Source organism: Balaenoptera physalus (genome assembly GCF_965194825.1).
Source record: "Balaenoptera physalus genome assembly, chromosome: 3".
NCBI lineage: Eukaryota > Metazoa > Chordata > Mammalia > Artiodactyla > Balaenopteridae > Balaenoptera > Balaenoptera physalus.
Window position 1 is genome coordinate 108019235 of NC_138890.1, and position 16903 is coordinate 108036137.

At 33.7% G+C, this 16903-nt stretch overlaps 2 protein-coding genes across 10 annotated transcripts in view; one reads left to right on the plus strand and one right to left on the minus strand.

Annotated features, from left to right (window-relative positions):
- Positions 1–16903, plus strand: part of CCNH (cyclin H) — a 338048-nt gene that overhangs the window by 78596 nt on the left and 242549 nt on the right. The gene's annotated exons all lie outside the window — the stretch shown is intronic.
- RASA1 (RAS p21 protein activator 1) overlaps positions 1–16903 on the minus strand; it is a 108342-nt gene that overhangs the window by 52627 nt on the left and 38812 nt on the right. For 5 of the 7 annotated variants that reach the window (XR_014262450.1, XR_014262451.1, XM_082458034.1 and 2 more), the window contains exons 2-5: positions 6695–6847; positions 5566–5701; positions 4877–4947; positions 1040–1157 (exon numbers count right to left, since the gene is read on the minus strand). Coding sequence is in view for 5 of the 7 variants with exons in the window: in XM_082458034.1 (XP_082314160.1) it covers positions 1040–1157; positions 4877–4947; positions 5566–5701; positions 6695–6847 (478 nt within the window). In the remaining 2 variants the exon portion in view is untranslated. Of the gene's footprint in view, positions 1–1039; positions 1158–4876; positions 4948–5561; positions 5702–6694; positions 6848–16903 lie in introns of all 7 variants that reach the window. The other 2 variants (XM_082458033.1, XM_082458035.1) reach the window with 1 other exon arrangement.

Here is a 16903-nt window from a genome sequence, read left to right on the forward strand (position 1 = left end):
AGATTCTTCAGTTTGAACACTTCCTGTCCATACAGAATAAATATCAATCCTGCTGTAGAATACAGAATTCTAATCTAGGAATTAGTTCTAATCCCAGCTCTTCCACTAAGTAACTATGTGACTATGAGTATGGAACGTATCATACCATTTCCTCAACTCCTCCCACTTTTCCTCAGTATGTTTTACTGCTACATATCAAGATCTGGCTGCCAGAATAGGCAGACAAGAGAATTAATAGCAAAGAAAAATATTCTCCACTGCCGTCCTCCTGGAACAATAATCAGAGCACAGGTTTCAGCATATTACCAGGTTCAAGGCATAATTTAAAAACAGTCACTCTGAGGGTTGTAAAAAATAACAGAAAACCATTCCATCCTGCTGGACAAATCCGAAAGAGAAGAGTGAATTCCAAAACTATAATGCAATGTTTAATATGTTTCAGTGATACTCAATACTGTATCTGAAATGCATATGCCGCTTGAACGCTGATCTGTATCTAAAAATGCACAAACACGATTATTTATAGTGTCTAAGACTACTGATAATGTATTTTGTGATGACATTGAAAACAAGGGAAATATTCAAAATACAGAACCATGTGATAATATATGTGTCATATAACTCCATTTTTCCAAGGTTACTAGAAAATTATACATATATTTGGGAGATAAAGAGTTTGAAAGCAAACGCGCAACCATTTGAGATTCCATGATCAGTTGGACATAACATCATTTATGAGGAAGACCAAGAAGACAAAAAGGGATACAAATAAGCACATGTTAATACATTTTTAATTCTTAGAAACTCATGAAAACATCCTGAAAACTGGCAGCTAATATGCTAGCTTGGTTGTGCTCTTTACAAATAAATAGCATTTACCAACAGTAAATACGTTTTAATGAAAAATTACTTGTACTTATGAATTGAGGTTTTTCATAAAAGAAATATATTCATAGCTAATTTCCCTGATTATGGACAAGTTCCAAAATTTAAAAAGTATTTAGAATTCTGAGAAGGAGAAGAAAAGAACAAAACTTACCACCTCTTCTACTAGGTCTTCAACAATAAGACCTTGTTCATCTGTTCTTAGATTTGTAACCCACATCCATCCATCTTCTAACTCGTTATGAACAATGAACATATCTCCTTTTAAGAAACTGAAAATAGCAATTATGAAGTTATTAAAATTAAATAAAATTTTTAAACATGGAAATTTAAGTGATTATGTACCACCTCACAGAGATAATATGATACTGGAAAACGCAAGGGGTTAAGGTCAAATACTCTAGATTTTTGTCCTGTTTCTGTCATCATCTACATGTAAAAGACACTTATAAATCTGAATCTTAATTTTGACATGCGTAAAATGGGTTTAATAACGGTACCTATACTATCTGTATCACTGGATTATTGTTAGATTCAAACTGGAATTTATGTAAACAGTAATTATACATATATTACAGGCTTTGGGGTGTAACTACAAGAAAACTGAACTTTAAAATTTAAGTTTCAATGTTATTACTCTTTCAGATACAGGTTACATAACATCATAAACATATAATAAATATTATTAACTCATTCCACATATACAAGATAAGGTTACTTTAGAAAAAGTTTATTTTAAATAAGCCTTATCACACAGATGCTTATGAGACTAACATTTTTCTCATAAAGAACATTAGGGTTTATTTAATTCACTCAGCTATCCATGGTCCAACAAGTATAGCATTCTTTCTCCGAAAGTGGTACCAAGGGGTATATTAATGAGAATGCATGCATGTTTTTTCTGTTACCAATACCTGAGTGGAGGGATGTATACACAATCCAGTTTCTTTTCACTGGACTCTAGATGTTTTCAACCTCCACACAATCACAGGATTAAAAAGTTGTTGATGTATGTCATCAATATAAAACCATCAGTAATTCCTTGAACTTTCCCTTTTAGGCTTGAACAAATGCCTTTGAGTGCTTAAGGTTTTAAGATTGACTGGATGCTACCATTGACCCTGTATCTATATCCCTATCTGTAATATATATGTATTTTTAAAATAAATTTTCCTTTAAGTCTTAATATTCACAAACCAAAGTTATAGTAAGTGAATCTCTTCTCATACTTTTGAAAACTTTGTTTTTCTCTAAAATATCTGAAGCTTCACTGTTACTTGGACCAGTTCAAAAATAAAAATTTGTACCCGATGCTTCAGATGCACCCTTTTTGAATAAGCACAGAATACTGCATTCTACCTTGATTCTACAACCCTTAACAATGACCAATATTTCACTAGCTGAAAGGGGGCAGACATTACCACTTAGCCAAGTATAAATTGTTCCTTTCCGGAACCAACCACCTAAATAAATACGTTAAAATAGAAGTCAAAGAGAAATGAGAAATGACAAGTTTCATTTTTGGTCAAAAGCAGTCCTAAGAGATTTTTTTTTAAATTTTGACTTGTTTCTATACTACAAACTTTTTATGATGCAAAAAACAAAAATGTGAAAAATAAAAAGCTTACTGGCAGAAACATCATAATCCTAAGATTCATTATGCATTATTTTGCATTTTTCCTCAAAACAGGTTAAAGTGCTTTATTAAATCTCATTAATCTTCAGATGTTTTTACTTAAAAAAAAAAAAAAACACTTTTCAGGTATATATAAATTAAAAAAGACTCATAACTTCATACATATTTCTGCCATTCTAATTCTTGTTTAAATTTTCATCTTCCTAGATCAGAAGTACTCAATTTTTGGAAGGTCTCTCAGGACCCCTTTATAGTTTTAAAAATTGATACCGTAACAGGCTTTCATTTATTCATTTACATGGATTATATCTATTGATAATTACCATATTAGAATTTAAAATGTAAATGTTTAAAAATATTTATTAATTCCTTTTAAAATAATAATATACCCTATTAACATGGTAACATAAAAAATGAAAAATAATTATAATCTTTACAAGTTTAATAAGAATATTATTGCCTTGCATTTTTGCAAATCTCATGTCTGGCTTAAGTTCAAACTGCTGGATTCTCATATCCATTTCTTTATTCAATCTGTTGCTATATGGGTTTTTTGCTTAAAGTATATGAGGGAAATCTGGCTTTATACAAATATGTAGTTGTGAAAGGGATGAGTATTTTAATAGCCTTTCAGATAATTATAGATATTCTATTACATTAACCCCAAAACTTGACTAGTGGTACTTTCTTGGAGGTTGGTTGTAATGTGGAATCTAAAACTATGTATCAATGAACTTTCTGTACCATTCCAATAACCTCTATTGGTCTATTTTGCACTGTGAATGGATCTTTTACCCAGCCATAATTTTGTAACATCATGCACTGATCCTTTAGAAAATACTGGTTCACTGAGCTATGCAGATCATCCAGATATAAACACATTATGCAGTATCAAAACATCACATTCTTCAATATCAGCACCAATCTCATCAGAAAAGTCATTAAGTATCTAGGAAGCTGTCAAACTCCTGATGGCAAATACAGGGTTTCCAAAATACTAATTTTTCCTCGAAAGCTCAAATTGTCATTGGCAACAAATACTGCCAGTTATTTCCCTTGAAGTAACAGATTCACTTTGTTCTTAAAAAAAAAAAAAAAGTCAGATATTCAAGTCTGAATAACCATAATTTGCCTGTCAGTCATTCTCCTAAGTGAAACTGATGTGCACAAAAAAAAAGCAGCTAGTTCAGCTCTCAGAGCACCTCTTTTCCTCAAGACATTGAACTGTGGTACACGGTAGAGGTGCTTTATGAGTATGTCCCATTTCATCACAAAGGTATTAAAAAGATGTATAGCCATAGGTTGAGATTTATAAAACAAATATTTTTTATTGTCTCACCAAGAACATTCGTAAGCGAAACTGGCTTTTTTTGTTTAACTGCAAGCATGGGGCAGTGAAAAACGATATACATTTGTTACCACTGCCTTGATTTGTGCTAAGACACCAGCAGTTTTACTATCCGTGGCTTCTGAACCATCATGTAAATGTCACAGTGAAAAAGGCAAATTATGTCTTAGTATTATTATGAAAATAGTTTTGATCTTATGAATCTTCTGAATGGATCTCAAGGATCCCCAGGGTTACATGGATCACACTTTGAGAGCTGCTGTCCTAGATGATCCCACTGGGAATTTACAAATTATCCAAAATTCCCGAATTTGCAGTTCAGTGCTGTTTTTCTTTCCCTTCTCTTTCTTTCACTGGCTTTTCCAGCTTAGATCACAAATAAAGGTGTGCCAATAAGAACTAAATGAGAAGTTACTTTGAGGACAATCATATAAAAATGGAATGCCTACTTAGAGATTTCAGATAGTTGAATCTTTGTTTTTTAAAATACCATATTTCCAGAAATTTTTAGTACCTCCCAAAAGTTATCACTACATTTTAAATGCTGCTGTTGATTTCAATGAGAAGCTGTAAACTCAGAATCAGTAATTATTCAAAGTAGCCTTAACATGTTACCAGTAATAAATTTTCTATCAGAAAGCTAAACAACTTATAGAAAGATACAGATAATTTGATAATAATTATCAAATTATATAATAAATCAAATTCTATAGAAATAATAAAAACAAATTATATATAAGAACTCTCCTTACTTTGTCAGAGATAGCCTAATAAAAGCTAAGTTATTTCTCCTGTCATCTTCACTGTGGCCTCTCTGATGCAAATTCACAGTCTGAACAGATAAGCCAACACAGGGGGACAGGAACAACGGACTTAATATTAAGGGCATGTTTTGCTGGATGCTATTTCCTCAATTTCCAAAACCTTCCTAGTCCAAGAGCAACAAATTTTCAGTCTTTCAAATGCCTGTTTCAAATGCCTATAAACGAGATTATATTATAAAATACCTTATTTCATCAGTGTCTGGTACTTTTGTGTAAGGGAGAATGGCTCGAACACGCCTTCTATCTTCTACTGGCTAGAAACCATAAAAAAATTGATTTACAAAAGATAACCTTTCTATGTCAAAGTCAAATTGGGTATGTCCACACAAAGTTAAAGCCAGTAAAACTCCACATTATAAATTCTGTAGGATCATTCAAACTATTTTTTATTGAGGCTCTGAATACCCAAACCCTGGAAATGCTCATCTTGTTTTGTTGTTGTTTGTACAGAAATTCTTTTAACAGTATAACCACCAATATGTTTTTAATCAGGTAATATGAGTTATCATTTAATTTTAAAAACACTACACAACATATAAAGTAACCTTTCTCCAATGATGCAGAAGACATTTCAGAATCTTGCAGCCACTTCAGCATTAGCACTATGATATCAGTAATTACTCCTCATTCATTCAGAAATATTTGTTAGGGTATCACCATACAGTACAATAAAAAAAAAAATCTAGTAACTTAAATACAAAGTAACAGAAAAATTACTCTTTCTTTTTTTAAAGAAGTTGCCAGTTATGCTCTGACACTACAACCAGAATTAAATCTTGAATTATATTATAATAAACATCACGAGAAACTGAACAAGAGCTAACCCCATTAGTAAAGTGAAATAATAAAGTTTTGAAAGATATTTTACTTGCCTCTGGCGGTGCAACTGGATAAAGCAATTTTTCTCCTTTAAGCAAACAGGAAACATGACTGTAATAACCTATTAGGTCTGACAGAGAAGAAAAACGTCTTCCACCAATGTAGTAATCCCCACACATAGCAATAATCCTATTTGTACAGGAAAAAAAATACAGTAAAACAAAAACCTTTATAACCAATTTTTAAGACCAAGTTCCATAGAAATTATAAACCTATAATTTTCATACTTTTCCTTTATCTGCATCCTTATATTAAAATACCACTTATTAATACCTTCACCATATGCAAATTACTTGAGGTTATTTCTTTTGAAAAGATATATGTATGCATTTGATATGAAACACATATCTGACTTATAAACCTCAATTACATAATTCATTAAAATATTTATAAATCCATCCTCAGATAACTCTTCTTACTTTCCATATTTAAGACAAAATAGCAATTTTAATTAGTTTTCTTTGGCTAAAAGTAGTTTACAGATCTCTTGAAATATTTACAGAGTATAATAATAATTTCACATTTTACACGTGGTATGACAGTACTCTTAAAGTCTATTTTAAAATCTAAAAATTAAGGGTATACAAACATTTTATCAGTTAACTTTGCAGGCAAGATGATTTTTTTTTCAATGGCTCCCATAAAAATGAAATCAAAGACAATAATATATGTAAATATATTGATACAGACTTTGATATCTGTACTTGAAAATCTAGATGCCTGTTTAATTGAAATGAATGTCTGCAAAGAGTTTCAGAACAGTGAAGCTAAAATGAATTAAACTGCACTCTTAAAATACTGTTTCTGTATTTTCTGTTACTCTGTGGTCTGAAAGTATACATTTCCTTTGTTTCTGCTTTACCACTCAAAGTTTCTTTGTAATTCTTTATACTTTAAAAGTGATAACTATACTTATGATTAGCACAAAAAAGTCCAATAACACTCTTTTTAAAGAAAAAATGTAAGCATTCAATAGTATCTACTCTAAATCACTTATTAAATCATTTAATAGAAAACACATTTCTTTCTCCATTATTTAAATGTCCCTAAAGCAGGTATATTTATGAATACTACAGCAAAATAGCTACAGTATGTAGCCTCATAATAGAAATAAAGACTTACCTAAAATGGTTGACAACATTTGTCTGGCTAAGAAATGAAAGTACAAAGGACCCTGGCCTCCGATCACTCTCTCTTATAAGGTAACTGCCGGACTTCCCTGCCTGCCTGAGGCGTTCTTCTGCTATAGTTCTATCAAGTTTTCCATGATACCACCTAAGAAAAAAGGTTAAGAGATTAGAATAAAAATAGCAACCCCAAAATTACTATTGGCAGTTGAAAAACATACTACTACAGATTTTACATACCTACATGTAACTTAGACATTTACATTTTACTCTGAACCAGTCATTCCAATTTTAACTCAATTGTTTTTAATTTCTCAGTCTCTCAAAAATAATTCATTTACTCAGTTTTTAATCTGTTCAATAAGCTCAGGCCTAATCACCTCACATATTCACCTCTTCTATTTCTGCCCATCTCTCTACCTCCAGGACTGTCTACCTGTTCAAGACACAAACACTCATTACAATCTAATGCCTACCTAGAAAAATAAGAGTAAGATGGACAAATGGAAACAAATGGTTCATTTACTACCTCTCTATATACTAAGGAACCAAGACTTGATATAACAAGGCACATGGTACCTGGGAGAAAATAAAACTTTATTCCATTTTAATGTGTGTGCCCTAAAATAGGAAAACCGAATGACACTGTCTAAAGGCTGCTATTCTAATTTCCTATTTCAATATTAAGCTGATTATTCTCTTTTGTCTTAAGATGATCCACTCCATAAGCACACATTTGAACTCTCCAAATTTATTTAACAAACATGTGGGAAATACTGGGTCGGCCAAAAAGTTCGTTTGGTTTCCCCATAACATCTTACAGAAAAACCCAAACGAACTTTTTGGCCAAACCAATAAATAACACCTTTGTCCCTTTAACTTTCTTGCTCCCAATTTAACTATCTTCTACCTACCATACTATTAGATGATTTGCTTAAATGACTGGCTATACCATGGCTACAAGTCTAGCATTATCCATACTACCAATCTATGCCTATAAAAGCCACACGGATTGATATAAACAGAAGCACACTTAGAAACAGACTGGAATTTTCATATGGTCATGGTAACAAATCTACAAAGTAATTGCTATGAAATATTTTTACACTTTCCTTTGGTACTTGTCTAACTTGAAACATTCAGAGGAAAACAATAAATATTCATATTACATTGATATACTTAATATCTAGCCATAAGTTGACAAGTCAAGACTATAGTAGAACTATGACTATTTTTGTAAGCTTGCTGTAATGAAAGCTTACATTCTTGACCCCTTAGTTTATTTTTTTTTTTTAAAACTTAGAACTTTCCCAAAGAATTATTGTTAATTTTCTTCTAAAAACCAACCCATTTATTTGACACTTTGTGTGTAAGACAGAAATAAAATAAATGATGAAAAACAGTCATGAAGCTTCATTATAACTCAAAAGGAAAAACATAATTGTAAACCATTAGTATTAGGGGAAGAAAGGAAAGAACAATAAACATTGCATTCCTCTAAAATTCTAGTCTTAGTTCAACCACTGTCTTTGAGGCTACTGACAAGCAAATTTAGCTTTTAAGAGCTGGGGTTTTTTTTGTTTGTTTGTTTTTAATTCTAATAGGAAAAGCTTGGACCAATGATCATTAAAAGTTCCTTGAAGAGCTAAAATTTAATGATAGATGATCAGGACAATATTTTGAAATTGTAGGCTAGAAGTTTATTTAACTGTGAAAATATATGGGACAACCTTGGAATGTGAACCTGGTACATTCCTTATTACCTAAAGTAGTGGAGCTAACCCACAGAGCAGATTTACACATTGAACAAAGACAAAATTAAGGACAATTTTAAACAAAGTACCTATTTTTGTATACTTGATATTTGTTAAATTTCTGGTGTGTTTTAAGCAAAATGTCAAGATTAAAAGATTTTTTAATCTCATTCATCTTGTGAACTTACCATAAGACGATACAAAAAGGTACATGAGGCATTACACAATAACTAATTTATAACAAATACCTGACTAAAGACTTTTATATATTTGTGATTTTCAGTTTTTACATCTATGTACTTTCTATAAGATTCTGGCATTAAAACAGGTATTCAGTTCAAGACAGAGACATAAAGCTTAATAAACAACTTTGTTTCCTGATTATTAGTAATTCCTTTTATGCCAAAAACTCTTAAGTTTTGAACACATTAGGTAAAACATGTCAATTCTTGATTATGACTATAAACTGAAATTAAATTATCCAATAATAGGCTTATGAGCACATATGTAGTTGAGCGTGATCCTCAAAACATTCCATTGTTACAAGTCTCCAACTGTTCTAGGAAAAAAATTGAATGGTCTTAATCAAAACTTAGAATTTCTAGCATTATCTTTATTGTTCACTTCAAATTATCAAGGTGAATCATACTAACAAGAATACTTTAAATATATCTGCACAGATAGGATGGCTGCACCGATACCTCCTAAACGTCTTCAGAAGAGATTAAGCTGACCGGTGAGACTAGGACTTATCAGCAACCTCCGTAATTGTGGTCAAGTCTCTATACTTTGTACCTCATTACTATCACTCGTAAAAAAGGGGGAAATAATCTCCATCTCAGCCTCAGAACACATTAAATATTTGTCCTAAACTCCTTCAAAGAAAAACAAAAATGAAAAAGCACTATATACGCTGTATAGTATAATGGTTAAGAGTAAAGACTCCAGAGTCACTGCTTGTGTTTGAATCCTAGCTCTGCCACTTGGCTGTACAAATATGGGCAAATTTCTTAATTTCTTAGCCTGAGTTTCCTCATCTAAAAAAGGCACATATTAACAGTACCTGCTTCACAGAAGGTTGCATGATATTATAAATGAACTAATACATACAAAATTATATACATATAAATTATATACAATATACATAGACTATGGGGCTAATTCAGCTTCATCAATGAAAATATCAAATTTTATACTGTTGCATAACGGATGATTAATTTGTAGATCACCTAAGCCTCTGTTATCTTCCTACCTTCCAGTCCTGTTTACACTGCATCTAATTTTGGGAAGAGAACAGGAGAAACCAATCTTCATTTCTGCTAAAACATTGATTTTAAGAGGAAATTTCTTTTTCCAAAGCGTCTTTTTTGAACAGTAACAGATCATACATATTAATTGACGTTGGAAGCTCCAAAGTATTCATAAACTAGAAATTCTTCCACTTCTCCTGGCAATTCTAGAAGGAAACCCTCAAATAGCCCCACTCTTTCCCCAATGTGGATATATTCTTTGGAGGAATGGCAAGGACAGTATGCATTTGAGATACTGTGACTTTAATTTGCCTAAATTAATACTTTAATAATAAAATATCTAATGTTCTCCTATTTAAAAGTAAACTATCCCTCTCTCTTGTTCTCTCTCTCTTTCAAGGAAGATTGGGAAAAGAAACAGCAGGAAATTTAAGAAGTAAATACATTTTTCTCAGCTAGTTTTGCAATTTTTGGTTGAGAAATCTTACAGACAGATATGGAGTCTTTTGATTTCATTTTCTTAGACACTACACAATCAGTTTATCTAAAATAAAACATCCAAGATGAAACTACGTATTAAATAAGTCAACAAGAAAAGAGACAAGTTGGACAAGCTGCAGGAATCATCTTACTTTTAAATTTGGAATCACATGAATGTTTTTATAAACATGTTGTACATTGGTGCAGTATATTTAAGGGGTCTTGGGAGGGCCTTTGTGGTTTTTAGTCTCTCCTAATCAGATAGAATAATATAGAAATCTATACAATGAGAAAACAACCTGGTGTGAATATAGACAGACACAACTCAAACTACACATTTAAAACTAACATGACAATACTAAATGGAAACTGTCTACTACAGTAGAAAATAATTAAAATAGCACTACCATCAACAAGCTTCCTTTGTCTAAAAAGGAAACTAAATTGAAGTTCCCAGCAGATCACTTTTACTTTCCACTATGCTCTTCTTCCTAGTTATGTCACTGACAGGCACCAAAGTTCTCAGAGAGAAACATAAGTGCTGAAATCTAATTGCCAAAAAAATCTCTTGTCACCTGAATTACCTGGAACTCTGTGTGCCTGATCATACCATGAACTTCTAAAGTTTTTCTGTAACTTTCAAAGATGTTAATCATATTTTCTCACACATGCTGTCCTTTCTGAAATTAAATTGGTTATTTCAGTCTGGTAAGACATATACTAAAAACATTTGCTAAAACTACTATAAATCTCCTAAAACCTCCACATTTCTTTTTAACTAACATAGTTCCCACAGTCATACAGTCTGAGCTGGTGGTCAAGAAAAATAAATTGCCTTTTTAAAGTGAAGGCAAAGTAAAGATACCTTATAGTAAATGATTTTATTGTCTTTTTCTTCCCCCCACATCGTTATGCAGACAGACTAATAAAATTTGGTCACTAGTAAATTCACCTGAACAACCACTAGACTAAGCATAAGAGGTGTAGTACCCCTTAGACCAACTGCATTACTTAAGAAATATTCATGTGTATGTTTGACATCTTGAGTATATTTGTGTGTTCAGGCAAATAAGAAGTATGCGTGTATGTCTGTGTGTGTTTGTCTGTGCATTTAGTTACATATCTCAGATCAAATTAGCTCAAGAAAAGAACAGAAATTCTATTTCCTTTTGCCACAGGTAACATATTTACAGGGTCCAAAGGAGGTTTAAGTTCTGTGGGAATATTTTTTAAAGAAACAGCACTGTTACATGTCCATCCACCCAAAAATTCAGTTTACTGAAAGACTAATATACTAAAGGTGGGACCAACAGCACAATGCTTATGCAATCAAAAGTTTATATTGGACTTCCCTGGCGGTCCAGTGGTTAAGACTTTGCCTTCCAATGCAGGGGTGCGGGTTCAATCCTTGGTAGGGGAGCTAAAATCCCACATGCCTCACGGCCGAAAATCCAAAACATAAAACAAAAGCAATATTGTAACAAATTCAATAAAGACTTAAAAAAAGTTTATATTGAAGTACACTTGACCAAGATAGTCTCATTCTCTAACTTTAACTCCCATCACCCTGGAAAAAAGATAATAAAGAGTAGAAAGAGCCACACCCTCTCCAAAAAATGTTATACACTAATCAAACATATTTATTTAAAAAAACAAAGGAAAAAAAAAAGGAAAAGCACAATACTCACTAGCCGGAGGCTAACATCAGTTCCTACCTCACAGCCTCTAGCCCTGTATCAGTGAAATTTCATTTCTCAAAATAACTACCAATTCTTACAGTTGACCTTTTCTTAGAACTTCAACAATTACAGGGTCATATCAGTAACTAAGTACATGAAAAGAGGGCAAGGAAATGACTTGTGACCATCTGGTCCAATGAATGCATTACTGCAACATAGTTGTAAACTATCTTGAAGGGTAGTTTTTCTACTTAAAAAGAAACACTGTGATTTTTTTGTTTTGCTTTGTTTAATTTCACAATGTTCAATCTAAAACTTTGGAGGGTATGGTGATTCAGTGGCTACCTACTGCAACTATAACATTTCTTAACCTGTATTTTAAGATATACCTTTAAAACACTGAATCTGAAGTTTAAAAGCAAACTTTAGTCTGGCATGGCCTTTTATTTAGTCAATCTCCAACAAACTATGTGTCAAGCATTGGGCTACATGGTAGAAAAACAAGTTAATACCACAGAACTCCATGACATAGAAGATTATGGTCTCATGGAGAATACAGACAAATTAGGCAACTGCAATCTGATACAGCAAGTACTAGAACGCGGGGGTATATGGAAAAACTTCAGTCTTAGCATTTTAGTATACACTTCCTGAAAAAATTGATGGCTAAACGGAAATCTACAAGACAAGTAGCAACTAATTCAGAGAAAGCAAGGGACTGAGAAGGTGAGAAAGATGTCACTGGCAGAGGGAAAAAGTAAAGACAAGCAAAAGCCAAAAAAACTTCATATACAGATAGGGGAGTATGAGAATACTTTAAACTTTCAAAATATACTTTGCAAGCCTAATTCTTATCAGATAATATGGAAAGAATATAACCTTCTGAATTAGACTAGATTTATAACCTTACTTGCTGAACTTCTTTCAGTACCTCAAAGAGAAATGAGCCTCAAAGAACATTTTAAAAGTTCAAAATATTCTCAGATCTATCTACTCATCTGCTCCCAGCAATAATCCAAGGGGGAGGGGGAGGCAGGTATTAGAACAGAGCACTCAAAGTTCTCCACCGAAAGTCCATTATTCTCTCCTATGTCCCCTATATCCCAAACTAATTACATTTATTCATTCAACAAATACTTTTTAAGCACCTGCTATGTTTAGACACTGTTTTAGACATAGGTTTTCTCCCTATGCTTTCTCAAAATGTTTTTCCTATGTAACATTTTTTTAAATAAGGTGAAAAGATACGCAATTTAGCCAAAAGTCATCCTAAAATTAAGGTATTTTCTAAGTTTTTTTTTTTTTCCCTCAGAAATTTCTATGTCTCTACTCTCACTCACAGAAATATCAGTATCTCTTCAGCTCAAATTATAACTTCTCTATGAGGATAATTCCCAAATTGTTCTCCCTAAAGCTGGCTTTCCTCCTAAGCTTCAGGCCTAAGTTACCAAGTACCTGCTAAGAAGCTTCACCTTAGGATGACTATAGCCAAATCTAAAATATCAGCAACTAACCTTACAAACACATACACATGCGCGCACGCACACGCACACGCACGCACACGCACGCACACACACACACACACACACACACCCCTCTTCCTCTTTACTCCTCTATCCTGTTAATGGCACCAGCATCTTTCCTAGTGTTTAGACTCAAAACGTCAAAAGCAACACTGATTCCTTCCTATCTCTCTACCCATAACACTACTGCCAACTCGCATACTGCATCTCCAATGTCACCAATTACTCTCGTTCAGGCCCTCTTTTTCTCTTTCTATTTCAACCCGTCCTACAACTGTGCAAAGATTATACTCCAATAAGATATTAAAAAAAAAGACTTCCCCATCATTCTTTCCCACATCCCTTCTCTTCTTTCTCTCCTGCTTCTCATCTTGACTTATGTCACACATCAATCCACTCACCCAAGCTATTAGGTAAAACTATATATTGCTGTATTTTTTAAGGTCAAAAAAACAATTACATATGGTTCAACCTAGTGGAAACCTTTCATCAGTACCTCTGACTTATGCCTCTATTCTGTTTACCTCATATCCAATTAGTCAAAAAGCCTTAACAATTCCAAATTCTCAATACCCTTTTATCTATCTAGTCTTTTCCCTTCCCACTGTCAACATCCTTCCTCATCATGTCCTGTAGTAATTCCTGCATTAGGTCTTCTAGCTTCACTGCTCTTCTAGTTCCTTACACATTTGTAATAATACCTACCCAGACAGCTATACCACATCTCAAAAACTGAAATGGTCCCATTGCTTATAGAATAAAATCCGAACTTTTGACATGACATTCAGTAATTCTTATGACTTCTCCAGTCTTCACAGAACTACTTGCCACTTCCTAAACACATCAAGCACATACTTTGAAGCCTCTATCCCTTTGATCATGCTATCCTTTTCATTTGAAATGCCCTTATTGCCTGCCTACGGAAATCCATGTCATTCTTCAATGCCTACCTCACGTGCTATCTCCTTGAACCTCTGGGCATAATTAATCTTCTTCTATCATACTCCCAGCTTATTTCTTATACTCTTTTTTGATATTTTATCTTACTGTAATATAGTTAGTCATTTTCACATCTATTTTTTCCATTAGATTGAAAAGGACACTGGGCACGTTAAGTCATCTTCACATTCTCTACTCTAGCCCTTGGCACAATGCTTTCAGCATGGTAAGCATTGACAGGTGGGAGGCCAAGAAAAACAAATTTGTCAAAAATTCCTGCCTACGCTGAAATTCTCAAGTCATAATCCCTTACTGGAATCCACACTCTGGAGAATGCTTTGCATTCTCCCATTCAAACTATTTCCTCAAGCTGCACTGTCCTCCCACCTGCATTTTAGAGATCTTTTATCACTCTTCCCTCCAGGGGACACCGGGACTCCAGGCTGAGCCCAAATGCCACCCCCTCAAAGGAATCTTCCAAAGACCATTCTGCCCAAAGTGATGTTTTAAGTCTAAAAATCATCTAGTATATGCCTTGTAGTCACATCTATTTTCTCAGTAGAAAAACTGAGTAGAAATACTAGTTCCCTCACCTGAACACCCCCAACCTCTCCTACTCTGAACTTTCACAATATTGGCAATCTATACAAATTGCTGACAGTCAAAGACCTTGATTTGGATGTTGCCTATTCAGCACCCATCCCATTCAGGGAAAACACACTCACACCACCCTCTGGCTACTCTTCCTCCCCCACTTCCGAGAAAGCTTTCATTTTCTTTGAAGAATGAAGCCTAGTCAAAATCGATCATTCCATGGTGAGCACCTGCACCAAGCCGAGTTCTTACGCTGAAACTGAGAGTCAGTCTTTTTCTGAAGGCAAAAGCTACAGGAAGCAAGGTCAAAGAAAGGGTTTTTGTTTATTTACTTGCTAGGTTTTCCACCACTTGGAAGACCCAGTCTATAATAAGAAAGAGTGAAGGTGAGAGGGCCAAACAGATAAAGAGATGGAACTAAAGATTCATGAGAACATTTAAATCCCTGTTGCATTTATCGCTGAGATTCCAGTTATAAGCCTACCCTTCCCTTAGTTTAGCTGTTCATCTCACCCATCTATTACCTCTAGACCAGTTTTTTGATTTCCAGGTCCTTTCACATATTTAAAAAATTACTGGACCCCCAAGAAATGTGTTTATGTAGGTAGTTTCTATCAATATTAATAGAAATTAAAACTGAGTACATTCTAAATGTTTACTTTTAATTTTAAATTAACACATAGCGGAGTTAATATTGTCAATATAGAAAGCATATTCTTTACATAAGATAACTATAATTTCCAAAAAACATTTAGTGAAAAGAGTAGCATTATTTTAAATTTTATATACTCTTTCATAGCTAACTTAATAGAAGACAGCTGGATTCTCATATCTGTTTCTGAATTCAATCAGTTGCTGTATATTGTTTTGGTTCATAGGTTATGAAAACTGCTACTCAATGAAGCTACTTAAAAGTTAAATAAAATGTACAATCTAACCACACCTATAAATGTTCCACTCTGCTATTAAAATCCATCGGTGTACCATTTATTCATGCATATTTTGTAGCATTATGCAATAGCCACTTGGCAATATTGGTTCACTGAGTTATGAAGATCTTCCAAGTGTTAACATGTTTTATTTTATAATATCAAAATATCACATTCTTTATATCACCACTACACAATAAGGTAGGCTTGGGTTGTCTAAACTGCCTATCTCCCCCTTGCCCAGCTCCTAGGAGATAACCTCGAAGCCCTTGAAATATCCTGCCCAGTAAGAGTGTCTTTGTTTACTGTGAACCTTGGGCCATGCCAGATCATTTAGGCTAATATGATTTATGGTGGGGGATTTGGTCCACCTCTGAAGTCAAACCGATGCAGTAACTACGGTCTGCCACAAGGGGGCGCCAGGCCCACATGACTACACCTCAATAAAAATTTTAAACCGCAAAGCTCAGGTGAGCTTTCCGGATTGGCAATACTTCACATGTGTTGTCCCACATTGTTACTGAGAGAATTAAGCACTGTCTGTGTGACTTCACTGGGAAGGGACAACTAGAAGCTTGCATCTATTCTCTCCTGGGCTCTGCCCTATACACTTTCTTTCTTAGCTGATTTTAATGTGTCCTTTGGCTATGATAAACTGTTACTGTGAGCGTAACAGCTTTGCTGAGTTCTGTTTGTCCCTCTAGAAAATCACCGAATCTGAGGGTGGTTTTAGGAACCTCCAACAACAGGCATCAATATAACATGGGTGTCACAACTCCTTTCAGGTAGTAAGTGTAACCTTGAAGAAAAAGTGGCACTGTCTTCAAAAAAGTGATCTGACCCTGGATTTGGTGGGGTTTTCTTCAAGAAATAAAAAGCATCACATGTGTATATTATACATCCTTTCTAGCTAACCACAGATTTGTTCTAGAGTTCAGCATAAAAGTTCTAATTTTTGTTTTTTTTTGTTTTAGTTAAATGCCATGTCCGTTGCTAATTCTAGCTATTATAGTTGCACATGTGAAAAATATCTATATTGTAGTTTATGGATTGGTA